We start from the raw sequence: 27,923 nt of genomic DNA on the forward strand, positions 1-27,923 counted from the left end.
AAAACACGATGCTCTAATATGCAACACCACTACGACCCCTTGAAAGTGTTCTGAACGTCATGGACTGCACCTGCTGCTCGACCAAGCCCCCCAACGCTAAAGTGTCCATTGGATCAACTCCCATCTTCTGGAAATCGTTGAAGCCAGACAGATAGAACCCAGCAATGACCACAAGATACGACAAGATCAGTATAGAGCCTTTGAAGTAGTTGCTTTTGCCTTCACCGTACATGTACGACAAGAGAAACACACAGAGTATAACAGTTATCATATCCCACTGAGGGAAGATGAGAGTGAACGTCTGGCTCGCAGCGTCTTGGGCGGGAATATAGCTCGTGTGTATGGCACTGTAAAAGACGAGGGCCGGAATCTGGAGGAGACAAACTTGCAAAGCGTATGCAGAGCCAATCTCCATCGAGAGGGCGATGTTGCCGTTCATGGCAAAAGAGATGGCGTTTAGAAACTCTGTTGTGTTAGGCACCAGCGCGAACAGCGTGATGCCCAAGAACTTCTCGTCGATATCTGAGCCCTCAAGCACGCCATCCACGGTATTGACGAGTATTTCAGCAATGATGGCATATGCTAGAGTCGCCGTTAGAAGAATAGCTGCACTTTTCTGTCGGCTCCAATTCGGTGCGTCGTGACCTCCAGAAGCGTGTCCAGTGGCTGTATCGACCTCTTCGGGCGCAGCCTCCGTGTTTGTTCTTGTATGAACTGGGCGCTCAACGTGCGCTTTGGTCGATGTATGAGCAAGTTGGGCAGCTTTGCGTGGAGCCCTAGTAACATCGCGCGTTGCCAGAGCTGTTGTAGTTGCCGCGATTTCTGTGATTTGTCGCGCAAGTGACTGAGCAGCATCATCTGTAAGACCCTCAACGTGGAAAGAGTGATGTGAATGTGCATCACTGTCTTTAGGTGGTACCATATGCGGGGTGTGGCTGTCCGATTTGGAGGCCGGCCGCCTGTCGTCCGAGAAGTTTTGTTCTGGTCCAAGCCCAACCTCCTGCAAAGTCTGGCTGACCATACGCTTGTACAACTGGCTGTCGCGAATGTGTGCACGGGAGACGGACTGCCCAGTCGCTTGTCTGACAAACGAGGAGTGAGGGTAATCCATATGACCGCTTTGGCTAAGGCTACTTGCGCTCATTTCAAGTATCTTCTTCTCCTGGGCATCTGGTTCAGTCCAGATGGTAGCAGCATGAGTTCGAAGAGTGAATAGAAGACCGATGATGTAGGAGAAGAAGAGCATAGTAGCCGCAAACCAAGTGTAAGGCTTGACAGCTTCATTATAGAAGCGATCGTTCAATGCAGGTGTCTGTGAGTAATAGCATCTACGGCAGTCTCGTTCGAGGGGCACATGTCGGCTAGAGTGCACACATTGGCGACAGTTGAGCTCATGCTGATAAGTTTTAGCGGGGCAATGGAGGACGTCGGGATAAGTCTTACGCTTCCATAGATCTGGTAGAACAGTGTTGGACCAAAAGCGCCAATGACGGCGAACAGGAGCATAGTCGAGGTGACACCAGCAGAGCGGACGTTGAACCTCTGTGTCTTACGCTTCAAAGCACCAAAGCACATGGATAAGCCTGGCAGGAACAGGATACCAGCAAAGATGCTACCGATGATACTTCCCTCGACAAGCTGGGCTTTGCCCTGTTTAAGCGCCACGCAATAGAGGAATACTTCGACTACCGTAGAAAAGAAAGCATTGATAGTGGCGCCTACACCCATGGAGGATTGAGCTGAGATGGATGCTACGGCTTGACCAATGAAGTATGCGAGCGGGATGATGGACAACAAGGCAAGGGTGAACAGCAGGAACTGGTCTGTCAACCAAAACTTCATCTCCAGGGCCTCGGCTAGGACGAAGTAGTCGAAGATGGTAAAGGCCACTAAGCCAAGGAGATTGATGAGGAAGATGTTGGTTCCATCAATGGTGTACTTCCAGTATTTGATTCCAACTGCGCGGTAGGTGCAGAGAAGTATCGAGGACGACTCTCCAGGACGGCGCACGTTGCCGTTATCAGAATGGAACGAGAGGGCTAGAGGGTGACGCCGCAGATGATCGAACAGCAGCAGTGTAGTCTTGCCCATAGGTATTGTAAAAACAAGGAACCAACACAGGGCCGAGACGAGGAACAGCGAAGGTGTAAGGAAACCGTAGAAGAATAGGAAGAAGACAACTCGACCAAGATTCCACTTGCCACGGCCAAACAGCCTTCTTTTAGTGTTGGCAGTATCGGTATGAAGAACATTGGCTCGTCCATCTCTGCCAAGCAAGCTTGTCGTTTCTCCGCCGGCAGAATCAACGCTGTTGCGTCTCCGGCCTATTAGAGAGCTCGTACCGGTTGTTGGACCAAAGAAAAGGCGCCCCTCTTCGATATCACCGCTCTGCCACTGCTCGTACTCGCTGATGCTACGACCCTCCCCTTCGTCCTCTTCTATGTAAGCCTCATCCTGCATGAGCTTGACGTACTTGCCGAAAGGATAGAATAGATAGCCGGCAAGGTGGAAAAGCAGGCGAGAGTATTCCTTGCAGCTCTCATTAAAGCCTAGCAGGGCGCATAGCAAACCACCGGCCATGGCGACGACAGCCAACCACCAACCAAAGATGAGGGTCCAGGCAATGTTGAAGAGCAGCAGCCATCTACTGACGTAGAGACCTGGCGATGAATGAATGTCTGCTTCAGCGTTCCGCTGCACCGAACGGCCCTTTTTATAGAGGGCGGGCTTCCAGATCCTGATACCGAAGGGATGCGTGACGTTGATAGCGTCCTGGCGATCGCGGAGGGTAAAGCTCTCTGCATCGCTCAAGTCGTCTTCTTCATCGCCGCCTCCGCTTTCGTCTTCGTCGTCTTCAGCTTGTACCGTCTCCTCACTGGACGAGGGTGTGGCGTCGGCATCAGCGGCCGTTGGCGCAGCAGCAGTCTCCTGCCCGGCTTCATCGTCTTCGGTCGAGTCGATGGTGGCTAGGTTGGGCGGCGGTGCGGCGGTGCGGCGCCGGACAGTCGATGGCTTGCGACGCAGCGGCGTCTGTCGCTGCTTCTTCTGCTGGTCCTGCTGGGCCTGGTCCAGCTCCACTTCTTCTTCGGCGTCGTCGACACTGAACTCCTGGCCCTTCTGTGGCCACTTGGACGATGTCGCGCGACGGCTCATGGGCGGCTTCTTGGGTTTGGTCGAGCCTTCGGATGTCGTCGCGTTCTGCTGGCGGCGCTCGATTGCAGACGTGATGGAGCCTGTAGTCGCGTCAGCCTCGTCCACTCTGCTGTTCTCTGGCTGTCGGGACGCAGCTCTTACCATAGCCAGAGGGCTGCATGGCAGCTTGCGGGCGTCTGCGCGCCGAATCCGTGCCTGACGCGCTCTGCGTAGGCGTGTCGCTGCCTGTGCCATAGGTGCTGCTCCGGCGCGACGTCTCGGGCGACAGCTTCGCCTTGCCTCCGGTGGGCGTCCGATCGTCCATGGTGGTGTCGCTGTGCAAAGAGCTCCAAATGTTTCGACAGGTGCAAGGGCAGCCAGTCAGACCATCTGTAGCTCAACCTTGTTTCGGGTGAGCTCGTATGGTCACAGCTCAAACAGTCAACTGCGAGGCTATCTATCTGCCCACGTCACGAATCGGCCGCCGTACGATGGCAACTATTAAGTGCGAGCAAAGATGCATCACAGTGCTGGACGTGCCCCTCTGATGTGTGCATGTGTGTGGGAGCAAGCTGCAGATGACCTCGTTGGACGTCCGATTTCCCGGCGATCAACTGCACCAGTCGGGCATTTAGCGCCGAACCTCTCACTTTCCTCCAGATAAGATGCACTGCCAGCAATCGCTGCACGTAATGCACGGCACCCGCGGCAACACAATATACGCGTCTAGGCGCTACTTGGGGCCAGTTCTGCTATGTGGTCAAGGTGCCACCATGGCGGTGCCCAGGTGATGTCATGCTGTGGCTAGAGTTCCCGTAGTCTCGCTCTTGCATGTCACATGCACGCTTCACTCGATTGGCTCCTGCTCTTGTGCGGAAAGCGATTGAAATCAGCCAAAGAAGAACATGAGTGAACGACGTAGCCCACGACATAGCAGCACCACACTCAACATCTTAGACTAACTTCACCCGCAGCTCGTCACATCAGACGAGTCCTTGACTATTCCTGGACATTACATTCGCAAGGTCCCTTGCGCCATCAGTCGTCAAACGTGGTGAATCCTACACAGTAGAAGCGCGACAACACCAATCGCTTGCAATATGATCCAATCGCCGCCCAGACAGAGCTCAACTTGTAGAGCCTGTGATGAAAGCTCAGGCGGAATGAAGAATGCCGTTGTGTTGATCAGTCGCTCGGTGCTTATCGATAGCGGACGACACGTTCCAGATCAACCGCGCGCCGTACATGATCGTCACCCGTCCACCATGTGAAGCGCGCGCCGACTGAACGCGTCGCGCAAAATATGTATCACCTTTTCAAGTCCATATATCTCCATGCCACGAGTAAGGAAGGTGCGCATTCAAGTCTCCGCAACCACCAAGACAAGTCTAACAGACCCCAGAGTACTCGGTTCTTCTCCTCGGTCTCGACAATGCCGGCAAGACAACGCTGCTTGAGCAGATAAAAGGCACCTACACGCCTTCCCACCCCAACCTCAAAACTGTCCCGACGGTCGGACAGAATGTTGCTACCATCGCGCTTCCTCCTCCAAATCCACCAATATACCTCAAGATATGGGATGTTGGTGGCCAACACAGCCTTCGTGGGCTGTGGCAATCCTACTACAGTAGCTGCCATGCTATCGTCTTCGTCATAGACAGCAGCGATGTCGGCAACGCTACTCTTGCTGATATGAGCGCGAACAATGCAGCAAGCATAGAGGATATCGGGCGCCTGGACGAGTGCAAGATGGTTCTAGAGAGCGTCTTGGCCAACGAAGATGCTAGCGGCGTTCCCATTCTAATACTCGCCAATAAACAAGATCGTGAAGATTGTGTCGAAGTAGTCCGGATCAAAGAAGGCTTTGTGAGGAGAGTGTTCGAGGGAGAAAAGGGTGGCAATGTGAGGGACAGCAGAGTACTCCCGTGCAGTGCTCTCACAGGAACTGGCGTGCAGGAGGCGGTCGAATGGTTATGCAGCAGGATGGCTTTCAACAAGGAGGCAAGACCACCGGTTATGAGGTAGCTCCAGACGCCAAGCTCAGCACGATGTCATGAATATACCCGCATTTTTATCTACTCCTGCGTCAGAAGCATCTACTTCAGATTCTTCCTTTCTCTGCATATTGTTTGACAACTTCGTACTTTCCTGATGACTCCCTCAAATGACTAGAAGTTCTACATCTACAACTTTTTCTCGGCTAGAAATCTCCCTAATTAGAGGTATATTCACCCTTCTTGCTAGTTGGCTTGATTTATCGACTTTGCACTGAGCATCATGTGATCAGATTATATTAAGGACAACCTTGGATTGATCAGGTTGTGTTGATGAGCAAGGCAATTGCGAGCTTCTCTGGGGTTTCCCAAGGCTTTGGAACACTGGAGATCAACAAATCTATATTTATGTATGTTGTGTCACAGGCCATCAGTCTTAAATACAATCAAGACCATGGGACGAGTCGATCGATCAAGATTCAAGTAGTGTCGGTGCTGCTCAGTACTCATGTTGACATATGAGGAGTCAAAAAACGCCTTGCTCTGGTTCTACAACATCAACTACTTTCCTGGGTGTTCGCAGCCCGAGCTTCCGCGATAGCTATATTCCAGTCATTTTTACTCGAGTCCAACTGATTGGATCCAGTCCGCACCCACTGAGAAGCATGTTAGCACGAACAGCTGGAATAACGTAGCATGGTCTGGTCATACCTCTCCACAGCTCACGGGCTCATACCTTGCTACCTCACCCTCCGCGATGCAACTGTCTAGTACACCAACCTTTTCGTTGACATCGAAGCCAAAGATGAAAGGCATACTGATGCGATCTTCTTGAGCTCTCGAAGACACTCTATGCACGGTGCTCACAGATCGATCATTGCCTACACGCTGAAGGAAGTATCCGATATTGACCACAAACGTGCCAGGAATTTGTGTCGCCCCAGTCCACCGTCCTCCTCGAGTCAGCACTTGTAGGCCGCCAGTCAAGTCCTGCCACAGCAAAGTAAAGCACAGACGGTCATTGTGAGAGCCCAGCCCAACATCCTTGGACACTGCAGCTTCAGCAGGGGATTTTCCCGCGTAAAAGTTACATACACCATCGTCTCCAGGCTTGAATGCGGAGGCATGGAATCAGATTATGTCACACATGCATCTTGTAAAGACACACTTACATGTGTGACCAGATCGTCGAAGTAGTCCTCATCGAGGTCGAGGGCCAGAGCAAAGACGCGAATGAGACGGGGTGCGAGTGCAAGGCATTCTTGCCAGTATGCGGTTGACCCGTCTTTGAAGTTAGGAATGTGCTGCGTTCCTTCCCATACGAATTCCTCTCCCCTGATACCTGCAAGGATCTCGTCCGGGATTGATGACAGCGACGCTGCAGGAGTATGTAAACGGGATGTTGGGAGTGGGGAACGTCGTCATCGTTGTGATTGTTGGCACAGGATTGTTAGATAGAGGCATCAGCGGAAGACAAAATGCATGAAGTGTCAAGATGGGTATACTGGTAGCCACATGCCTACGAAAAGTGAGAGTCAATCGGGCTTCCTGTTCATTATCAAGACCCCACTGACGCTAACCATGATACGTACCAAATGCTTTATGCCTCATATGCTCACACTCTACCGATATGGACGTTCTCGTCCGATCGACAAGTACATTAGCGGGCTTCCCCTTTTCCTAATACAAACCATGATACCTCGATAATCCATGAGACTGATAGCACTGATGCTGTACGACTGCCTCAATGTGGCAAAGCTTGATTGTCTCTCAGAATAGCAGAACAGGTGGAATATTGGCTGGAGGCTATGTAATACAGAGCGAAGTCGACCGGCCAAAGAGAGATACTCCCGGCTGGTCAAAAGCTCACGTTGGGTGTTACAGAGTCGAGCATTGGCTCGATGATACGAGGTACATTTGGTCTAAAACCGCTGGCGACTTCCTCATTCAGGTCAATGAACAAAAGCATTTGAAACTCTTCATCGATGTATACCTGGGCACAATGCATTCGACTAGTGGCAGTCGGGCTGCATATCAGCAGATATCAATTATCGTTATCTCCACCTAATCCTCCATGCCCTATTCCTAGCTCAGGTCTACTGAGTACGTCTTACCTCGGGACGACCAGAGTTCCTGATATTTGAAGTTGGCACAGCTACTGCCAGCTTATAAGCCAGGTGCGAAGTCCGGCAAGATGTTCACTGCAACGATTCTCGTCTCTTCAAAATGGCTGATCTTGAGCGACGAAACTGAGTGAACACGCAGGAGAAGACGACGAGCATTGGTGTCGATAACTCCATATCCACTGAGGAAGGCCACACAATTGATATCTCTGACACGTATACCGGCCCTCTCGGTGCAATCTCCAGATGGTTGGAAGGATATGGGATCGAATCGAGAGGTTTTCAGCATGTACTTCCACAGGAACGTTCCAAGCAATCGATATGGGGTCTGTGCTTGACATGGTACGTTTGTACTTTTGAAAGCCCAAACCATCCTGATTTCCCGCAGAGCATCCGCAGGTCTGACAATATCTACGTTCACGGTTGGCTTTCTAGGGCCGTCAGTGTTCAATCTTACATATAGGCAGACTGCCGCTATCACATGGACGCTTTTAGGTTTTGGTACATGCTGTTCTGGATACTTGACGACCTTTGGCAAAAAACATGGCCGTCGCGCCCTCGTGAATTCGCGTTACACATTCGGTCATTGTGCAAAGATGATCATGTTTGTTCTCAACATTTTGACCGAGATGATATTCGGATTTCAGGCCTGTATACAAGGAGGTCAAACGCTTGGTGTGATGTCAAAAAGAAATCTCCGTATTATATGAGGCATCTTCATCATCGGTATTTTAAGCTGGACCATCGCGACGGCTGGATTCAGCTACGTTCGTTATTATGAACCCATAGCCTGGATATTTCTCATGATTGTGGGTAAGCTGATCATGTTTCGAAGCCTACATGCTAACCGTGTGTAGGTTTTCATCAGCCTTTACGCCGTTGGAGCTTAAAGCTTCACTATGAAGGCCTCCCCTATCATCGAATCTAGAAGTACACAAGTTAGCCTTGGGCTTTCCTTTGCAGCCATAATTCTTAGTTGTGGTTCAAGTTGGGTGGCCGCCTCAGCAGACTACTATGTATACTTTCCCGTAGAAACACCGTCGTGGGAAATATTCGCCATTGCCGCCTCCGGGATCCGGATGCTGCCAGCTTTCGCTATAATCTGTGGTGCTGGATTCGCGTCAGCGCTCTGGTCAAATGCGGAGTGGGCCACTACATTCGCCAATAGCGATGGTTAGTCTGCCGCGCTGATCGAGTACGTGCTACGACCACTCGGAAACGTTAGATACTTGCTTCTCTTCGTGCTGTCGTTTAGTATGATGAGTAACAACGTCTTCAACTTGTATTCGATCGATTTTTCGATGCAATTATTTGGCACATGGCCAGCGAAGCTACCAAGGTTCATCTACACATTCCTCAGTGTTGTCGTGACCATGTAAGCTCCCTAATACTTGCTTCGTCTGTCGTGGCTTCCAGCTGATGTTTCTCATAGTGTGGTTGCGTGCGTAGGATACAATTCCCTCAACGATATCATCTCCAACTCGGGCGCTGTCATTGGATACTGGTCCATCGTCTACTTCGTCCTCATTTTTGAGGAATCGGTCATCTTTCGACCAGTACGTGGGTACGGTCTTACCGGCTGGAATGATCCGAGGACCTTATCAATGGGCATCGCAGCCATTTTGTCGTTTTGTTTTGGTGTGGTAGGCGCTGTAGTTGGTACGGGACAGACCTTGTACACTGGGCCAGTTGCAGCGATGATTGGTGATTATGGTGGCGATATCGGCACATGGCTTGCTTTCTCTTTTGCTGCTATTGTCTATGCTGGAATGAGATATATCGAGGTGAGGAGATTCTATCGTTGAGTGATTTGTCGGTCTGATCTTTTCGCCACCTCCTATCACGTTCTAACATCGCGAAACAAAAGAGTTCTTGTGGCCGACAGTGACCGGTGTTCTATATGCGGGTTAGGATGAGTGTAGTGCCGTAGAGTCCTCTGATATAGTTAAGTAAGCAAGCTGACATCTGAGACCCGAACCAGCTACGTGGTGTGTGGTCCTTAAGTACAGCGTGAGGAGCGTCTACAGCCAGCTACTATGACGTCGTCGTTTGCAGTGTGAAGCATGTAGATGCTGCAACTCAATCATAGCCTACACATCTTCCTTCGCCTTGATCTCGTTTGTCTCAGCGCTGACTTCATTGGCCATCAATCTCGCTCGCTCTTTCTCCTTCGCTCTTTCGCTCTCCCTCTCTTTCTCCTCTTCCATCTTCTTCTGCCTCAAATACTGACAGAATTTACTTCGATCCCTCATCGTACCACCCCACTACAAAGTCAAAGACATGAGATCAGTACATGTCTCGAGTGAATGACGTACAACCGTAACTTACCTTTATAAACACAAATGGCACAACACAAAGCGCCAGACTAAAGAAGCCTAGTAGACTCGTCGCCCACGCCACACCCATAGCCCTATACATCGGCTTTGCAGCGAACGGCAGCACAGCACCGAAAGAAGACCGGGATAATGAGGCGGCGGCCATTGCACTACATTTGTGAAGATACGGTTTAGTGAAGTCTGGTATATATTTGGTATAGTTACAACTTACCTTGCAGCAAAAACTTCGTATGCGTCAACGAGGTAATTGAGTAGCGCCATGAATAGACACAGGTAACCCATGCCAAACAAGATGCCGGCAAGAGTAGGCACGATCCAATGTATGCCTTCTCTACTTGTCCAGCCAAGCCAAAACGCACTGATGACGAAAAATGGACCTGCTATACATGCTAGAGGTAGACGACGCATCTCTTCATTCTGTGACCAAGGCCGATTAAGACGTTGAGAGCGTGCCAGGTACCCTAATGTTCAACGTGCAAAGTCAGTGCACGTTTCACACACAGTTAGTATGTGGAAGATACGTACAGTCCCAAGAAAGGTAGATACCAGCAGAGATGACTGCACCGACGCCAATGGGGAGAAATGCAATGCCGGTCTCTCCAGCATTAAAGTGATAGATGCCTTGGAATATGATGGGATAGGACTGTAAAAATATGTAAAAAATGGCATCTGGAAGAGAGGTATCAGCACATCGCTACCGTCGCGTATCAGCGAAGAAAATTGGCTTACAGGCATAACTCAGGTACAAGCAAGTGAACAATACCAAAGGCTCGAAGCAGATCATGCGCAACGGTCTAGTCAAGATGACAGTGACGATGTGGTTCAAATCTGTCTTCTCTAATTCCAGCGGTGCTGCGATCCTTTCATCACCAGTTTCTTTGCGTAACCGATGAGCCCGACGCTTCAAGATTGTTGGACCATATGTCTCATCAAAGAAGTAGAACAACGGCCATGTTGCGCCGGCGAATATAGCTCCAACCCAGAAGGCCCAGCTCCAAGAGACGACTGCAATGTAGCCTGATACCAAGGGGCCTAGAATCGGGCCAAAGGTTGTCGCAGCCTGTTGTAAAAGATGAGCATAGGATATTCGTTGTTAGCGAAATCATCTTACCATGAAGATAGCCATACTCCTACCACGATACTTGGGGTTGTGATATATGTCCGCGCATATACCACCAACAACGCTGATGGCACAGCTACCTCCCACGCCAACCAGCAATCTGAAGATTACTAGCGCTGCAAAGTTCGGTGCAAGAGCTGAAGCGACCGAAAAGATTGTGAAAATGCCGAAAGAAATTACCATAGTTCCCTTGCGGCCGTACGATTCCGACAGTGGGCCCCAAAGCATAGGACCGCATGCATAGCCGACAAGGTACATTGAAGTCGGCAAAATGAGTTTATACTCATCGTACTCGTTGAAGTGACGGGATATAGGGACTGCAGCACCGGCTGCTAGGCTCGAGGTCATGGTACTGTTCATGACTATGTACAGGTCAGCTCTCCTAGCTATAAAAGTCGGACGGGGTTACTTGCCGCTCATGATGGCCACGAGAAGGGCGTAGATCTTCTTCCACTTCATTTCTCATCAGCCTTGTATCGCTTTTAGTACCGCACATCAACTCACACGACCCCAGTTGTTGGGGTTTTCGGGATCTCCGTCTTCAAAGCGAATAACACGTCGGCCACTCGCATGGCTATCGTCAACGCTCGACATTACCGAAGAAGCATTTGATCTTCCGGGCGAACTAAGCGTTGATGGTGTTCGCGACGCAACTTTCTCAATTGCGTCTTCCTTTTCAGCATCGGAAGAATCGTCGACATCTTTTCCAAGTTCCCTCAATCGCGCAGCACGCGAACTTTCTACGCCGGCTATGTTGACCCGTTAGTGGAAACTAGCCCCAACATCACACTGAGAATGAGCATGCATACTGTGATTCCTCGAGCTCTGCCAACTTCTTGAGCTTTTCTGACTCTTCGATGTAAAACTCCGGACAAGAGCGACCGGCGATGTGATAGCCTCATGCCCCGGTCCTAAGCCTTGCTGTTCCCGGGAATAACTTCTCTCTAGATCGGCACTGTCCATGGTAACCATACGAACGATAGACTTGTCTATCAGCACTAAAGCCTCGGACGGACGACATGTACTTTTGTAGAAACGGTGGGAATCAAGAAATCGATGAAATAGATTTAGGTCTAGAGTGGAAACGCTTGACCCCGCGCACTTAAATCAGCTATCCGAGGTGCTTTAGTATGTGCCACAATGCCCTTGATCGATAATGATGTGGCTGCATGTTTGGCTGTCGATCACAGCGTTACCCCATTTGGAGTAGGCGGGGCTTGACCTACGAATGGATGACGGGTACCGTTTAGCTACCCATGGGAAACTAAGCACCATAGGGCGTTGCTGTGCATCGGCTGGTTTACCGATGCGCGGCTCCCAGGGACACCGGAACATCGCTGCGAAGCTTGCCTGGAATGAGTCACGTACATGGGTTTTTCTGCGCATCTGTTTAGTCCGACGGCATGCATTGGGAACGCCGATTCCGAACTTGACCTTATCTCGGAAAGGAGCCATCAGATTGAACATTGGTTCAACTCTGATACTGGATTTTCTATCGGTAAACACAAGCTGGAAGCCCATGACTTCTGCGTTGCTTATGTTTCAAGGTTGATGCTGCGTCCAAACCGTCCATAAAGGGCCTTCTTTAACTCCCCCATCTCTTCTTGAATGCCTTCTAGCTTGGCCTTTAGCGCTTCTACCTCACCATCAATGTTCTCTGTGGAAGAACTTAGGAGTTCGAGAACCTGCGGCTGTGGTAAAGAGACAAAACAGTCACCCACTTTGTACCTGTGGCTGTGATTAGCTTCATGATAGCTATACTACCTCTGACGAGGGCCCACCTTGCAGCGGATCACAAAAAACTTACGGTACTTTCTCCTCTTCATCGACGAGCTCCAATTCGCCCGAGATCTCCTCCAAATCTTCCTTCTCCTTCTGCGATTACGTTAGACTACATACCGACCAACGGCGGCGTTTCGCAGCATACAATCTTGGCCCTCAGCTCTTCCTCGAGGATCTCCTCTTTTTGATGCAGCGAACTGAACTTGTTGATCTTCTCTTGATCCTCACGGCGCACCTCCAGATCCTCGCTCTGAGCTGAGGCCTCTTCGTCTTTGGTGAGCTGCCACAGTTAGCGCCAAACTGCGGAACACGATGCAAAAATCGTCGACACTTACCATACGGCGCTGCATCGTGATGCTAAGCGATTGCGGATGGTTTAATACAAATCGAGTTGAATTGAAGCTGAGATGAATCAAAGAGTGAAGTGAGCGGTGTTGGTGGCTACACTCCGGCGTTGCTCGTGCCTTCGGGTACGGAAAATGCCAAGACTCCTACGAGGCAGGGGCGAGCGCCCAGCGCAGTGGACTTTCAAAATCGTTCAAGACAGCCACACTGAGGACCACAACGACTCAAATTTGATATATGTACTTCAGCTCGATTTTTGCCGTGACGATATGAGCATGTATCCTACTAAGCTACCCTCTCGAATGTGGCGCCATATTCGTCTCTCTTCTCTACCAATTTGCTGCTCGTCTGACTATTCTGCGCATCGCTAAGAGCCCTCACGATATCACTTTCTGCCTTATCTCTCACCAGCTTCCGCAACGTCTGTATCAAAAAACCAGAGAACACATCTACTGACCAATCGTCCGGCACGATTGCCAACACATCAGCTACATCGAGCCAGCCTCCAAAGCGTTCTAGAAGTTCACTTGTTCGCTCAACACGTTGTGAAAGGTCTTCTATAGTCAGGAACTCTTTTAGCAGGTGTCCGAACATGCGTGACTGCTCAGGACGAGTAGGTATCTGGCTATGCGAAACAGGGGGTGCGCCTGGCGTAGCACGTCGATGTATGGAGGCGTAACCATACAAACAGTAGCTTATAGCAGTGTTGTAGTCGCCGAGACCATGGGTGAGCAGTTTTAGCGCTTCTTCGTGTCGTTCTTGTCGGCCATTCAAGATGATCATTTCGGAGACCAGCTCTTGCTCATATGGCTGTAGGCGCGACAGAACTGTGTTCACATCGTAAGAGGATGTCTCGCTAAGTAATTGGAGTAGACGTATACGCGCATGCCACCATTCTGCAGCAAGAGCATTGTCGTTTATGAAGGAGAAGTACGTTGGTTTGGGTGGCTCCAGGATACGGTACGTCTCGTAGCTTTGCGACAGCGTGGCCCGCGATCCAGCGTTGCTTTCGAGCTCATTGATGACGCTGTCGAGATAGAAAGCAATGAGTTCATTCACATACTGTGGGTGCTGTGAACCATATTAGCGAGAGTCACCTAATTATACTTCTAGTCGTACCTTCTTCTGGCCGAAGACCAGATATTCCAGGTAGTCTTTGACCGCGCCTGGCGCTTTGTCCCTGAGCAAAGCAACAGCTCGGGTAGGATCAAACTTGACTCTACTCTGATCATCGGCGAATACTTGAACACCGAGTTTGGGGTTCCGATTAGCTAACCAAGCGCCGTATTCTTCCACAAGTCCCTGATCCCGAATCTTTCGTAGGTAGTCGCGCACCTTCTGCTCGCCATCTACAAGTTCCCCTCCCTTGTCTTCTTCGCCCTCTATGATTCGTTTCCAGGTCGCCAGCACGTGTGACGCCTTGACGGAAGCCTTGCAGTTACCTTGGTACAAGCGACTGAGCAGAAAGAGACGCTTGAACTGCTCTAGCAATTGAACAGCACGGTCGAAGCACTCTACTTCCTTATCTACTAGGTCATAGAGTTCTGCTCGTTGGGCGCCTGGACTGGAGGTACCTTTCGCGCTGCCTTGGTCCAACAGTAAAAGAATATGAAGCAGCGCCGCATCGACACTCTTAAACACTGATGGGTCGTTGGTCACACTGGCCATTCCTTTTCGCCGTCTCCAAAACTGAAGGTAACGCTTTACGAAGTGCAAAAGATTATCACCAAAGGGACCATTGACGTTTGTTGGCATTGCAGAAACGTCGTTCTGTTGCAAAAAATGCTCTACCAGGGTCGTGATGCCGCCGTAAATTTGTATGCCATCAGATCCTTGAACGACCTCTCGATAGAGAATCGGCATCAGGCTCAAGACAACGCGCGGATCCATCTCGCCCTCGATGAGCGCTTGTTCTGTGATGCGCTTCTCGTTCTCGAATATGATGATGTCGGCCTTTGTACGTAGGACCACGTCCATGAAGAGCATGAGCGAGGCCTTTTGACGAATGTATATGAGACTGAGGTATTCAGACTCATTTTGCGGTTCTCGTCCTCGAATATCGCCTAGTACTTTTTCTATGGCCCCTCTGGCGGGCTGAATGCGTGCCACATCTCCCACCTGCGCATACTGCGCAGCTTCGATTCGAGAATCTAACTGGGTCACTAGTGGATTGCGTACCGTCCACCATATCTGATCACCAGCCCAGACGACAATTTGAGACTGCAGTTTGGATAGGCGCTCTGCAAACTCACGATCGGCGGCTGCTTGGCTCTTTTCAACCCGAGTGGCCTCTTCTGCTGCTTCTTCGGTCGGAGTAAGTTGCAGTTTCCGAACGGTTAATTTTGCGCCTACTTCTGGTATCACGAGATCGAAAGGCTGCACTACGGTGCGCATACCTATAGGCGTCGATATGTAGGAGCCTTTGCTGTGCACTGGCAATCCGAGAGGACTGAAGTTGAGCCAGTACTTATCCACTTCGCCAGCGCTCGGATCTACATCCCATCGCTGTACCTCGACACCATAGGTAGTGTTGCCTTGTGATTCTCGATGAACGACGGCTAGCACGTAGCCTTCTTCGGCGTTCATGTCGGGACTGATAGATGCTGAGAAGTCCATGCCCGAGCCGTCGACAGCGATGGCATCAGGGTAGCTACTGAATTGAATACTACCCCTGCACATGTCCCCGTCGAGATTTACAAACATGCCGACACCTTGATCAGAAGGTGTTGTGCCGACCGTTAGTAAGAACTCGTTCGGATTTGGTGATGCGACGTGAGGTTTTAACGGGATGAATGGCGGCGGTTGCGGCAGTGGTGGCTCCTCAGCTTGTGGCCTATCTTCCTCTGTCGGAGGTGGCGGTAAAGGTTTGTCGGGTGAGGTTGCGCCGCCACGAGGACGACTAGACGATCTCTCAGAATGTTCACCCCCCACGGGCACTCGCGCAGGGGAACGGGCAGGGGCTGGTGACATGTCCCGGGACAGCGACTCTGGTACATCGAACCCATATCGCTGCGCCGGAGGCTGTGGACTTGCTGTTCTAGAAGGACCGCCGAGACCAAGCACATTCAGGCTAGTACTTCGAGCATGACCACGCTGCTCCTCAGGGCCTCGCAGATGTCGATCTGCAGAAGAAGCGCTTCTAGAGGGTGCACTAGGTACGGTCGCCAAATGCTCAGCAGCTCCACCGACATCACCAGCATCGGGGTCCAAGGATGAGATGGGGAACAGGCCTATCTTTTGCTGATGTACGATGTCTAGGAGGGCATACGAGTGCGCATCGGCAGCGCATGAGAAAGTATCTCGGCGGACGGAAACCAAGCAACCTCCATACTCGATTGCTTTGATCGCTTTTGGAGGGGAGTTCTCGGATATCTGCACCAGTCGTAGTCGCTTCTTCAAGCCAATGACGACGACTACACCATCCTCAGAAGACCCATTGACGTCCTCGTTCAAGTCCACACCTCCAACCCAAAGACATCCGATTGGCTTGAAGGTCGAGTCTGGGCTCAGCTCGGGTAGCGAGTAGATGGAGAGGGTGTTGTTGCACAGTACGCAGGCCTTGCTGATCTTGGGAAGCAACAGGATCTGCTGCACGCCAGGCCCACTGTTGTCATTGTGCGGCGGCTCCAGCCGGGAGGCGATGATGGCAGTAGGTTCTTCGGAAGGGTCGTCGGTCTCTGGTGGTAGGAGGACGAAGTGGATGATCTCGGAGGCGGATGTCCCAACGTAGAGATTGCCGTCTAAACGCGTCAGTATCTGGCGAGGCGCACGTGTACACAGGGGCGCGCATACTCCATACTTCTACACATGTGATGCGCACGTCTGTAGAGGGGCCGTCAGCGGACAGCGGTAGGTTTGCGACGAGCTTGCGGAGGATGTATGGGCCATCGAGCGGAGGCGGTCGCTGCGATTGGAAAGATGCTTCTGCCATGATTGTCGACCATCACACGCGCCATGACCGGCTACGGCAGTGACATGTAGGATGCGCGCATGGTGGATGGTGGAATGCGCTCGTGTTGCCTGGCGAGCTATGAGTGCCACAGCCCACCAATTAGGGCCGCCCAACGCCGCACCTTCCGCGGTTTCACGGGAAGCTGTATGCATACGTAACCAACTCCAGCCCATGATTCCCAACGCGCCGTGAGAGCACATTCGAGCACGCTTGACCACGGCCGTAGGAGCTGCCAGTCCTTTCGCATTCCAGCTGCACATCGTTCTTGCACCACGGCCGGCGACCGAAGCGCACCAATGGAGGGCGGAGTCGACATGGACGAGAGGGCCGAGACTCGAACAACCGCCGAGAGGCAAGAGTCCGGCGCAGAAGACGAGCACGAAGAGGAGAACAAGTTCCAAAAGGCTATTGGCGCGTGGCGGAGTACGAACATGCACGACCAGCATTATGGGCCAAGGCTAACGATGCGCCAGACATCGATCTCACCACGCTCATTCCGCAACTCGATACTGTAGCCTCGGATCTCGTCGCGCACCAAAGAGACACGCTCACGCAAAGAAAAGATCTCGCGCAGAAGACCAAAGACTTCCGGAAACTCGACGATGCCAGCAAGCTCAGCGACATCAAAGGCCTCTTGAAGTGTAAGCCTCGACTCGCGCCGCCCATCGTGCTCTGCTAAGTCAGATTCACAGCATACCAAAACTTCATTGATCTTATTTCCAACCAGTCAAAGACGGTGCAGGCCGCCTTCTTCCAGGTCTACTCGCCGCTCTCTGAAGCACCCGACCCGTATCCGCTCCTCGAAGCCTCCGTCGACTCGCTTGTAACCTCGGAAGAGCTTGTGCCCAAACTCACGTCCGAAAACGAGCGCCTGCAAAAGACGGTGGCGAGTCTCACTACACAACTTGACGAGTCGGACAAGAACTTGGAACAGGAGCGTGCAGCGAGGAAGGCCCTGGAGGACAGCCGGGACAGCAAGATCAAGGATGTGGAAGCATCATGGTCGGCTGTCCTGAACGAGAAGCAAGACAACTGGGAATCCAAGGAGAAGAGTCTAGAAGAGAAGGTCGAGAACCAGGATCGACTACTAAAGGAACTCAAGGCCAGTTACGAAGTCTCACAGCGACTTGGCCAGGGGGAGGCCACTGACGAAGAAGGCGGCCGGGGCGCCACTGCTGCGGAGCTTGAGATCGTCAGCTCAGAGCTCGAGCGAACAAGCCATCGATTGGCCGAAATCACGGCACGAAACGAGCAGTTACGCCTCGAACTGGCCCAGTCTGCCTCCGCACCAGCGCAGCAGCTTGCTGCTGAAGATGACCCTGCTTTCCTGCGACTCCGTTCCGAGAACTCTTCACTCCTGCGAAAGCTTGAGAATGCGCGTTTCGAAAAAGACTCCGACCGAACACGGCTCGAAACTGAGACGAGAAGCTTGGAACGTGAAATCAAGTCACTCAAGAGTGAGAAGGAAGCTCTTCGCGAGAAGGTACTGAAGTGGAGCGATTACGAGAATGTGAAGCAGGAACTAGAAGTGTTGAAGGTATGCTTCTCAAACTGCATTTCCAAGCCCAAGCTAACTTGTGCTAGTCGATTGAGTTCGCGACAGGCGACGATGACGACGAAGCCACCGAGGTCGCACTCTCACAAAACAATGCGTCTAGCAAAGGCAAAGGCGAAACACTCGAACAGCTGCTACTTGCTCGCAACAAGAAACTCAGCAACGAACTTACAGTAATGCGAGTCTCACACCAGGATCTCCAGACCAGACTTGAAGCTCTGCAAGAAGAACTCTCCAACACAAACATGGACTTGGAAAAGTCACGACAACTCAACGAAACACTGGAAGCCGATCTTGAGAAAGTCCAGCAAGAGGCGACCAATGCCTTTGACCCATCTGGCATGTCAGTCGCCGAGACTTACGTATCGCGTTATCCACAATCTTCCTTTGCCGGGGGCCGAAGAGGCCGCTCATCACCCACTTCGTCCATCATCTCTGGCTTCGACAACTCGTCGCAAGCCCCAACATTGGCGTCTCTGCGTGCCGGAGGCGGTGGTGTCGAGCCCATGGGAGGCGGTTCTGGTATCCTCCCGATGATTACCGCCCAACGCGACCGCTTCAAGAAGCGCAACTCTGAGCTCGAGGCTGAGCTTCAAAAGTCCTACCAAACAGTTTCATCATTGCGAAGCGAGATTGGCGCGCTACAGAAGGACAATCTGGACTTGTATGAGAAGACGAGGTATGTGAGTAGTTACAACGCGGTCAACCGAGGGCCAGCATCCAGCGCCTCGAGTTACGCTACCAACCCTAATCCCTCGGCCATCAACATGGGCGACGGTGGAGGTTCAGCGGTCGATACCAAGTACCGATCAGCCTATGAATCTAACCTCAGTCCCTTCGCCGCGTTCCGAGGTCGCGAAAGCGCAAGGGCTATGAAGCGCATGCATCTCTTCGAACGCATGATCCTGCGGGTCACCAAGTTCGTACTTCAGACACGAACAAGTCGCAACATCTTTGCGGGGTACTTACTGGCGTTGCATTTCATGGTGTTCTATTTCTTGTTTAGTTACGAGGCGAGTGCAGGCGCAGCGGTCGTTGTTGGACCAAGTGTACCTGGAGGGCCTGTTCCTGGGCCAGAAGATGCGGCGGCGTGGCATAACGAAGACGAAGGAACGTCGTAATGGGCTGAGAACTAGCGAAGGATCAACGTCTCCAGACGTCTGTACTATTATGGTGGTCTTCAGCATGTGGGCGTTTCTATTCTGGACTGGCTGTAGCGTGTTGGCCATGTCGCACGCCCTGGTTGTTTCAATGAAATTGAGAGACCTGTTTAGTGTGCTTGACTTCCAACAAGACGTATCGTGACACGACAGACGGTCTGCTTGTTTTTGATCGGCCTCGTGATGACCTACGAAGCAGCTTCTTCAGAGGCCCCAAGAGACCAAGACATGTGCAAATACGCACCTGCAACAAGCAACACCAATAGCGAATGTCAATAACCTCGCCTTGAGCCTCCTACAGGCCCCAATTGCTTGCCGTGTAACCCTTTCTGATATTATGGTGCATCGGTTTCTTGACTATATGGCGGCTGGTAAAAATGTCGCGTGGCGAATGATCACAGGAAGATCTTGGATATGATACTTCGGTCTCCATACTGACGTGTACTTGACCGAAAAACGTACAACGGAGAGACGGCAAGGAAATGAGCCACTCTTGACCCAAGACTGCCAAATCTTTCTACAAGCGCGAAGGACGTTCCACGGTTATGTATGGTGTCTTGCAATATCAGTATTTCTGTATGGGTTATTACCAGTTTGCAAGGCGACACGCTCATCCATGCCCTCCTTCTTAGTCTTTTCGTAGCCGATCAACCGCTCTCGACAATCGTCGACCAACGAACCCACTGTGGAAACAGAAATGCGGCATGCAAGTGCGGAACACAAAACAAGTTTGACATGCACGACATCGACATCCCTAGCCAGCCAGCGGCGGGTCGACAAGCTAAAGCAAGAACATCATCCTAGAAACCCGTTCTGCGGCCTCTGCTGCCAATAGCGAAGCGCTGGCATAAGAACGTTCGAGGCGCCCTTCCTGCCCACGTCTGCCATTGGTCGGCCACTGTGGATACTTGAGTGGGAGATATTAGCTGTCATTTCTCCGCTCGATGTAGTTTGTATTAATAGTCATTATTGTGGATTTGTGGTCTTTTTCTGGGAGAGGTACCTTCTACTTTAGGCATGGTAGAGGATACGGCTTGTTAGGTAGGTTCACCGGGTACATGGGTACTTTAGCAGCTGAGATTGTGTGTAGGACGGGCGGCTCTGCGGGTGGTGGGGATGCAGAACGAAGGGAAGGAAATTGGAAGGACTAGGTGTGGAGAGAGCGACTGCTGGACCCGGTGGTTGCAGAGGTTGCAAGGTCACGCACTGTAGTAGAGGATCTTGGAGGTGTGCTATTTTCGATACAAACTTATCGCTGAGAGGAATATCGAGGATTTGGACGCGGAGTGCTTTGTGATGTTTACTCGCACAGGAGGGCGGCATTCGGCTGACTTAGTTGAAGAACCATCATCAAGTATCTATCTTGACAACCACATAGCCTCGATGACATACTCCCATCAGCAGCCTCGCATGTTCAGAATATGTTCCGCATCAGCAGCTCAATACACATAATCTCGCTCCCGAACTCTTACCAACCTCCCCTCCGTCCAGCCCCCAAAATAGCCATCTCGCCAGCGATCCCCACGGGCGTCTACGCCAAAGACGAACGTAGTATAGTGGCCGTCAAGCGCTTCGGTAGATGAGCGAACCACAACGCACGAACCTTCTGTCCCCTCCCTCTCGATTCTTGTCAGCCAATCGTACCCTGGCTGGCTATATTTGGGGTCTTTTTCTACTTTAGCGAGCGACACGGTCTGGTTGGGCAAGTGGAACTGGCGGTAACGGTTGATCGGCTTCGTGTACATGGACATGTAGGATCTGTGTGGAGCGAACTAGGCGCTGGGGAAAGAAAAGATGGCTGTCGTGTGCTTGCGACGTGTGGCTGCAGTTTCTATATAGGAACATGGCATAGACGGCCTTGTTCACGGTTTACTCACCCATCAACGCGCTCTCCTACGCTCGCCCCTCACCAAAACAACTGTTCCACTTTCGTGCTTTCCTTGACCTTGGGGCTCTTTCCTTGAATAGGTTTTCGCTGTTTACGTTCCGTCTTACCACGTTTTCATCTCGCTTCGACGTGTTCCTTTCTTACATTACGGATCTCGTTGCTTCCGACAAGGTCTTGTAATAGATCAGCACCCTGACCGATATTCTATTCCAAGAAAAGATTGCACGCATCCTAGCAACACCGGCAAGGCTCACATCCACTTCACATTCGTGATATAACATCATCGCCGTCTCGTCCACTGGATCGACATTACACAACATCCAACACCCGGCAACCAGTACCAAGCACTCGATCCATATTACCGCCAAGACAACACAAGTCGATAATCGAACATGATCTTCACTACCACTCTCGGCCTTGTCTTGGCTCTGGCCCCGACTGCCCTCTTCGCTGCTCCAACACAGACTGTCGACTCGATAGCAGCACTCGTCCCGAGACAGCATCTGGCGGGGCTGCCAGCGGCTTTGTACGACGAGTTGAGGAAGACAGACTCACTATGTGATCTGTCAAATGTTGCACTGCCTGCTGGTATGTATCTGGTTCCTTCCAATAACGCATGGCCCATAGATGCTAATAACAAGTAGCACCCACACCTCTCGCTGCCCCAGCGCAAGGCACCACTCTCCGCCACATCGCTATAGGTCGCGGCACCCAAAACTACACTTGTGCTTCATCTTCGTCTTCCGATGTGCCCAAAGCTGTGGGCGCTGTAGCCACGCTCTTCAATGCAACCTGCGATGCCGCCCGTCTCAACGTCAACACACTCGCCGAGGTAACCACGCTCGCACTTGACTATGCCATTCCAAACTCCGCCGAAGCAGAGCAGCGGATATCAGGCCACCACCAGTTCACTGCCGCTGGTGTCCCTCTCTTCATGCTGGAAACCGACAAAGTTAACTACGGCCGCGTCGAGTGCAAGGTCGACAGCAAGAGCGCCGCACCCCAGGCCGCAGCCAAGGGTACCAACGGACTTGGAAGCGTCCCATGGCTGAAGCTGAACGCCACCGTCACTAGCGAAGGCACTGACCCCTGGGCTTACAACGAGGTCTACAGGATACATACCGCTGGAGGCATGGCACCCAAGGACTGCAGTGGAATCGAGGGAAGCTTTACCGTTGAGTACAGCGCGCAGTACTGGTTCTATGCATAAGCAATAATGGCTTAGCTGCGGTTGTCAATTGTCCTTCTTCTTCCCCTTGTACAGAGCATTTTCATCGGCGTTCAGGGCGCAGAGTACCGGTTCAGCGTTCTGGTAAAGCATACAAGCCTACGGGCTTTGGTAGATAGCACTACTTTTCTCACGATGTCTGTCAAGCCTATAGATGGCGACAGCAATCGTAATATTCAATCGCAAAAATTTTTCCTCATTATCTTGATTATGCTCGACTGAGGTCTTCTTTCAACTGTCTTCGAGCTGTTCTCTTTTCGATTTTCGATACCTGGAACTTCTCTTCCTGAGCAGTGTTCCTTTGTCGGCGTCCATGTCAACCATAAGCCTTTTCCCGGACTCTTGTTTTGCCTGGGAGATCTTCTTAGGCCAATCCTTACAGATGTCAATCCGTGATCTGGGTGCAAACATTTCCAAGAGGAGGTAGATCAAGTAGTCGACGATGACACAAATACAAAAGAGCTTGCCCGCCCAAATCCCGCAGCCGAAATATCTCTTCAACCTCTCGATGAGGGCAAAACTTTGCACACCCGCGCGACCACGGGTGGCGCTCCAAGCGCCAGCTGCGCCTGCACCCTGATAAAAATCACTGTGACTGATGACGCCACTGATGCCATCATACACCCTCTCCGTTCGTTGAGCTATATCGGTCCAGGAGTACATCTGCTTTACTTGGTTATGAAACAGTTCGGTCCGGACTTTGCCGGCTCTCAGTTTGGCGATAGCACGACCAGTAGCTTCAACAAGCTCATCCTCTTCAGGCGCCGCAAACTCTACCATGTGTGTAGGCAGCACCTCGGGAATTCCACCGACTCGAGTTGCCACAACATACAGACCGCAGGAAGCAGCCTCCACGATGACCGTACCAAACGCCTCCGTCAGTGAAGGGCATAGATATATGTGGCCACGAACCATAACGTCTCGGACTTCCTCGTGACGGACTGGGCCAATCATGAGAACCTTGTCTTGTAACACATTGCGCTCGATCATTTGTTCAAGATCGATGGCCTTGGGTCCATTACCAGCGATAATGAAGCGAACGTTCGGGTTTGCGGCCACAATGTGGGGTATAGCGGCAACCAAGAGGTCTGTGCCTTTGTTATAGTAGAGTCGCTGAATCACAATGACGGTTATGGTCTCATCCGGGTCCATGGGCTGTCGCGGTCCCGGTGCTTTCGTGTGTCTAGCATCGACCACATCGTGCGATAGAGGACGGAAGTTCTCTGCAACGACGGCGTTCGGGATGACGGAAACCATGAGAGGGTCCAGTGAGGCTCGAAGTACGGTGTTTTCTTTGCTACAGCCTATCAGCATATGTCAGACGATACGAATGAGACACGCACCAAGTGTGACTGACGCATATGACATGGTCGACATCGCTCAATGTGAATTTGAGGAGCTTGTTGGTAAGGATACTCCCAGCATCCGCAAAACCAAACAGGCTATGGTCTGTGAAGACAGTTCTCAATCCCATAGTCCGTGCATGCAATATGGCCTCATGGCACAGACTACTCAGGCTGGCGTGTCCATGTACGATTCCAATGCGCTCGCGAATAACAATATTGCGGAAGATGGGAAAGAAGGAGAAGACGGTGGGGAAGGTGGTCTCGCGGTAGATAACCCAGAATGGGACGTAGTAGACCTTGAGACCGTTGGTAAGATATCGGACGCCTTTTCGACCGTTGTACGCATGTGTGATGACGATGACCTTGTGTCCACGATCTATGAGTTTCTGGTTGTGTTAGGAATGTACAGGTGGGGGATATTGAGCAGACTTGCACTTGACAATTGGTACATATGACTCTCTACTCCTCCTGAAATATATGAGTACTATACTGTTCGAAATCGCATGACATGGCCCGTACCGGGTTGGGGGTAGAAGTTGTCGCTAACCATGCTGTTGCGCGTGAGCTCTTGCCATGATGCAGGGTCTGGATCCAGAACGTACGCAATGTTGTAGGGCATGTTGGCGGATTGTAAGGACTGGCTCCTCGCATCTGCTCATAGAGAAGACACATGGCAGCTCAGGACATAGATGCGATGGTGACGCTGCATGAAGGCGTTGCTGTAAACATGGCGCTGTCGCGAATGGGTGCAAGGCATGGCGCGTCACTGGTCGGCGTTTAGCGTGTTGGAAACTCCGACCAAATTTCGAGGGTCCAGAATAATTTGTAGCCAACTTCACCATCCTGCAGTCGCAATCCGTCGCGAATCCCACCCGGCTATTTTCTGAACAATCGCTGTCCGGAAGTCGCCAGAGCTCAACTCGCGATGCCGGCCCCTCTGTTCAAACGTTTCGCGCCGCCTGCGCCCATCGCCAACAAGCAGCCTTCACCTGCTCCAGCGCGCGATCAGGTCACGAAAGCCTCCAGCCCTCCCTATGCTGCGACCGAGGTGGTCGCCGACTCACACCCCGCATCTGTACAGGACAGTGTGGTGTTGGAAGTCCCAAAGACTATCAAGAAACCCAAGAAGAGGAAGCGCAATGCTGAAGCTGCCGAAGCCCAAGATGATGAGGTTTCCAAGAAGCATAAGAACATCCTTTCGAAATTCGAGAAAGCCTCAAAGCTTGCTGAAGTGGTAGGGCAAAAGGGAGAAGAGGAAGTTTCATATGAAGCTCAAGAACCAGAAGAACTCCACGATCTCGAACCCATGCCGCAACCCGCACCGATTCCCGAGCCAGTTTACGAACCTACCTTCTCCACTCTGCCCACGTGGCTCGCTCAACCTACCACCGTGGAAGCATCGACGACGACCCCGTTTTCCGAACTTGGTGTTGATCCTTCATATGTAAAGAGATTAGAGAAACAAGGATTCAAGGACGCGCTGGCTGTGCAAACAGCATTGCTTCCCATGCTGCATCCTGGCTTTGACCAGCACTTGGGCGACATATGCGTCTCGGCCAAGACAGGCTCTGGAAAAACCCTGGCTTACCTACTACCCATCATCGAAGCCCTCAAGGATCGCGCGGTACCCGTACTGTCAGCCATTGTGGTAGTACCGAGCCGGCAACTCGTCAATCAGGCTCTACAAGTTGCCGAGGAGCTATGCGCTGGAACAAAGATCAAAGTAGGAACGGCTTTGGGCAGCATCGCCTTTGCGGCGGAGCAGAAGCAGCTTGTGAAGATGAGACCGCAATACGACCCCAGGAGAGCACAGGAACTTCAGGAGACGGCTTCACGACAACACCAGACTGGGCTTATGGAGAAAGGAGGACTATACGACGATCTGAGAGCCATGCCTTTAGACCACGTCCCACAATACGACTCGAGCGTAGACATTCTCATATGTACTCCGGGCCGATTAGTTGAGCACATCGAGCACACTACCGGCTTTCTGCTCAACAGTGTGCGCTGGCTCGTTATCGATGAAGCTGACCAGCTGCTGAGTCAAAACTTCCAGGGTTGGGCGACTGTGCTGATGGACGCCCTTCATGGTGAGACGCCAGTTGAGTTTATGAACGCTCAAGAACGGATACGAAAGCGAGAGCGCGATGCCAACTCTATCTGGTCCATGGCATTGCCTGCTCGTAGACAGCTCACAAAGATTGTGCTTTCCGCAACGATGGAGAAAGACCTCACGAAGCTCGGCACACTGAAACTCAAGCGACCGAAGTTGATTGTCGTACAAGACGCGATTGCAGAATCTCAAACGTTGGACAATGAAGAAAATGTCTTTGAGTTGCCGTCGACCCTACACGAGTTTGCGGTGCATGTTGGCGATGGTTCGAACAAGCCCCTACACCTGTTGTATGTGCTCGTCAACTACGTATTCCCAGGCGCCCAGGCAGCATCAGGCTCTTCGTCGGTTTCTTCCGCCTCTGGTACATCATCTGACTCCGACTCTGACTCGGGCGAAGATGAACGGGCATCTGTATCTAAACAGAGTGGCCGCGTTCTCATCTTTACTAAAAGCACAGAGAGTGCCTCTCGCTTGTCGCATCTGCTTGGTGCGCTCATGCCAGGTTTCAAGAATTACATGAAGACGATGACCCGAGCGTTGACAGCGGATGCGTCTCGAAGATTGCTCAAATCATTCAGCTCTGGAGTGGTCAAAATACTAATTGCGTCCGACGCCGCATCCCGTGGGCTGGACATTCCTGATATTACTCATGTCATCAACTACGATCTTCCGACAAGTATCACCAGCTACGTCCACCGCGTCGGTCGGACAGCTCGCGCGGGCAAGACAGGAGAAGCATGGACGCTGTTCACGAAGAACGAGGCCGCATGGTTTTTGAAGCAGGTAGCCAAGGGCGAAAGCATAAAGCGTGGCAGTAAGAAGGTCAAGCGTATGGAGTGGAAAGAGAGCACTGTGACGGCGGACGGAAGGAAGAAAGCGTATCGCACGGCGCTGAAGCAGCTGGAGAGCGCTGTCGCAGGCAATGCTGAGGCTGAATAGATCTGCGGCGAAACCGTTACCTGTTGACCGCACAGTAGTCCGAAGATGGCCAGCCCTGACTATTACGAAGATACCCAATCCATGTCCCACATGTAGTTGCGGACCGTTTCTATGCTGCATGTACCAAGCTTGCTCAATAGCCTTGGCTTTGCTTGATACCGTCCCTCACGATCGGCGCCAACGACAACGAGCTCTCTTCGCATTTGGAAGGTGATAAGAAAGCTTAATCGTCCGAGCATCGGTGTATCAGTGAACGTGCAAGGAGACAGTGAAGCTTCACCGTTGATAGGACGTGAGAACTTTCCGTAGTTCAGCCTGGGGCAGCGCCAACCCCAGAGTGCAGTGCTAAGCATTCTCCTCGGCATGCGTGATCATGCTTGGTACCCTCCCACACCGCGGTGTCGTGCGCTGGAGGTTGCGGATCACATCCGGAAGGGGCAGGTTGGAAGCGCAAGCGGGCATGTGACATGCAATTGGCCGAAGACGAGATTCGCGACTTCCTGAGCAAAAAGTCGTCCATGGCCATGATTGGCTGCGAAACCTGTTGATGTGACATGTCAGGGTTAGCCTCCACGGGAAGGCCCACTAGGCCCGGGGCTGCTGCACTGGACCTCCCACATGCCGCCTTTCATTCAACCAGACCTCACATCGCCACCTCCCTAATGCAGTCGCTGCCGCCCTTATCGCTTCGTTTGCTTCGACATTAATCTATCACGCTCCAACATCTACCGATTGTGTGGATGGGTCGGCGAGTTCTGCATGCTTTGGATCGCGCCTCCACGTACGCACAAGTGGCTGCGGTGTTGGCCGGCAGTTGAGCCGCTTGCCTGTCGCTTTCCATGGTCCAACGGTGTGCTGGCGTCGAACTATTGACATCCAAACCATGTGCCACGATGCGAACGACAGC

General features: G+C 51.9%; 10 protein-coding genes across 10 annotated transcripts; 5 read left to right on the forward strand and 5 right to left on the reverse strand.

The window, feature by feature from the left end:
- Positions 1-13: 13 nt before the first annotated feature.
- J4E82_001991 (uncharacterized protein) lies at positions 14-3,457 on the reverse strand (the record flags this gene model as incomplete). The annotated part of the gene is made up of 3 exons (XM_051728295.1): positions 14-1,396; positions 1,444-3,233; positions 3,295-3,457. The coding sequence occupies 3 exons, from the start codon at positions 3,455-3,457 to the stop codon at positions 14-16; spliced, it is 3,336 nt and encodes a 1,111-aa protein (XP_051591708.1).
- A 978-nt stretch (positions 3,458-4,435) lies between these two features.
- On the forward strand, positions 4,436-5,157 carry J4E82_001992 (uncharacterized protein; the record flags this gene model as incomplete). Its single annotated transcript, XM_051728296.1, has 2 exons — positions 4,436-4,484; positions 4,535-5,157. The coding sequence occupies 2 exons, from the start codon at positions 4,436-4,438 to the stop codon at positions 5,155-5,157; spliced, it is 672 nt and encodes a 223-aa protein (XP_051591709.1).
- Positions 5,158-5,683: 526 nt separating this feature from the next.
- On the reverse strand, positions 5,684-6,737 carry J4E82_001993 (uncharacterized protein; the record flags this gene model as incomplete). The annotated part of the gene is made up of 4 exons (XM_051728297.1): positions 5,684-5,782; positions 5,838-6,236; positions 6,299-6,504; positions 6,719-6,737. 4 exons carry the CDS (start codon positions 6,735-6,737, stop codon positions 5,684-5,686), a joined length of 723 nt encoding a protein of 240 aa, XP_051591710.1.
- Positions 6,738-8,550: 1,813 nt separating this feature from the next.
- J4E82_001994 (uncharacterized protein) lies at positions 8,551-9,054 on the forward strand (the record flags this gene model as incomplete). Its single annotated transcript, XM_051728298.1, has 2 exons — positions 8,551-8,624; positions 8,682-9,054. 2 exons carry the CDS (start codon positions 8,551-8,553, stop codon positions 9,052-9,054), a joined length of 447 nt encoding a protein of 148 aa, XP_051591711.1.
- A 285-nt stretch (positions 9,055-9,339) lies between these two features.
- J4E82_001995 (uncharacterized protein) lies at positions 9,340-12,172 on the reverse strand (the record flags this gene model as incomplete). The annotated part of the gene is made up of 10 exons (XM_051728299.1): positions 9,340-9,513; positions 9,578-9,734; positions 9,797-10,046; positions 10,111-10,254; positions 10,315-10,645; positions 10,697-11,067; positions 11,119-11,158; positions 11,210-11,454; positions 11,515-11,689; positions 12,074-12,172. 10 exons carry the CDS (start codon positions 12,170-12,172, stop codon positions 9,340-9,342), a joined length of 1,986 nt encoding a protein of 661 aa, XP_051591712.1.
- A 68-nt stretch (positions 12,173-12,240) lies between these two features.
- J4E82_001996 (uncharacterized protein) lies at positions 12,241-16,763 on the reverse strand (the record flags this gene model as incomplete). The annotated part of the gene is made up of 7 exons (XM_051728300.1): positions 12,241-12,433; positions 12,513-12,580; positions 12,633-12,767; positions 12,823-12,844; positions 13,119-13,903; positions 13,952-16,572; positions 16,625-16,763. The coding sequence occupies 7 exons, from the start codon at positions 16,761-16,763 to the stop codon at positions 12,241-12,243; spliced, it is 3,963 nt and encodes a 1,320-aa protein (XP_051591713.1).
- A 317-nt stretch (positions 16,764-17,080) lies between these two features.
- Positions 17,081-19,460, forward strand: J4E82_001997 (uncharacterized protein; the record flags this gene model as incomplete). The annotated part of the gene is made up of 4 exons (XM_051728301.1): positions 17,081-17,207; positions 17,258-17,425; positions 17,477-18,321; positions 18,369-19,460. The coding sequence occupies 4 exons, from the start codon at positions 17,081-17,083 to the stop codon at positions 19,458-19,460; spliced, it is 2,232 nt and encodes a 743-aa protein (XP_051591714.1).
- Positions 19,461-21,779: 2,319 nt separating this feature from the next.
- Positions 21,780-22,597, forward strand: J4E82_001998 (uncharacterized protein; the record flags this gene model as incomplete). Its single annotated transcript, XM_051728302.1, has 2 exons — positions 21,780-21,975; positions 22,032-22,597. 2 exons carry the CDS (start codon positions 21,780-21,782, stop codon positions 22,595-22,597), a joined length of 762 nt encoding a protein of 253 aa, XP_051591715.1.
- Positions 22,598-22,846: 249 nt separating this feature from the next.
- On the reverse strand, positions 22,847-24,580 carry J4E82_001999 (uncharacterized protein; the record flags this gene model as incomplete). The annotated part of the gene is made up of 5 exons (XM_051728303.1): positions 22,847-23,912; positions 23,959-24,347; positions 24,395-24,429; positions 24,481-24,512; positions 24,564-24,580. The coding sequence occupies 5 exons, from the start codon at positions 24,578-24,580 to the stop codon at positions 22,847-22,849; spliced, it is 1,539 nt and encodes a 512-aa protein (XP_051591716.1).
- Positions 24,581-24,886: 306 nt separating this feature from the next.
- J4E82_002000 (uncharacterized protein) lies at positions 24,887-27,016 on the forward strand (the record flags this gene model as incomplete). The annotated part of the gene is made up of 1 exon (XM_051728304.1): positions 24,887-27,016. One exon carries the CDS (start codon positions 24,887-24,889, stop codon positions 27,014-27,016), a length of 2,130 nt encoding a protein of 709 aa, XP_051591717.1.
- Between the last annotated feature and the right edge of the window lie 907 nt (positions 27,017-27,923).

This window comes from Alternaria postmessia (assembly GCF_024291825.1).
Source record: "Alternaria postmessia strain BMP 2775 chromosome Unknown scaffold_8, whole genome shotgun sequence".
NCBI lineage: Eukaryota > Fungi > Ascomycota > Dothideomycetes > Pleosporales > Pleosporaceae > Alternaria > Alternaria postmessia.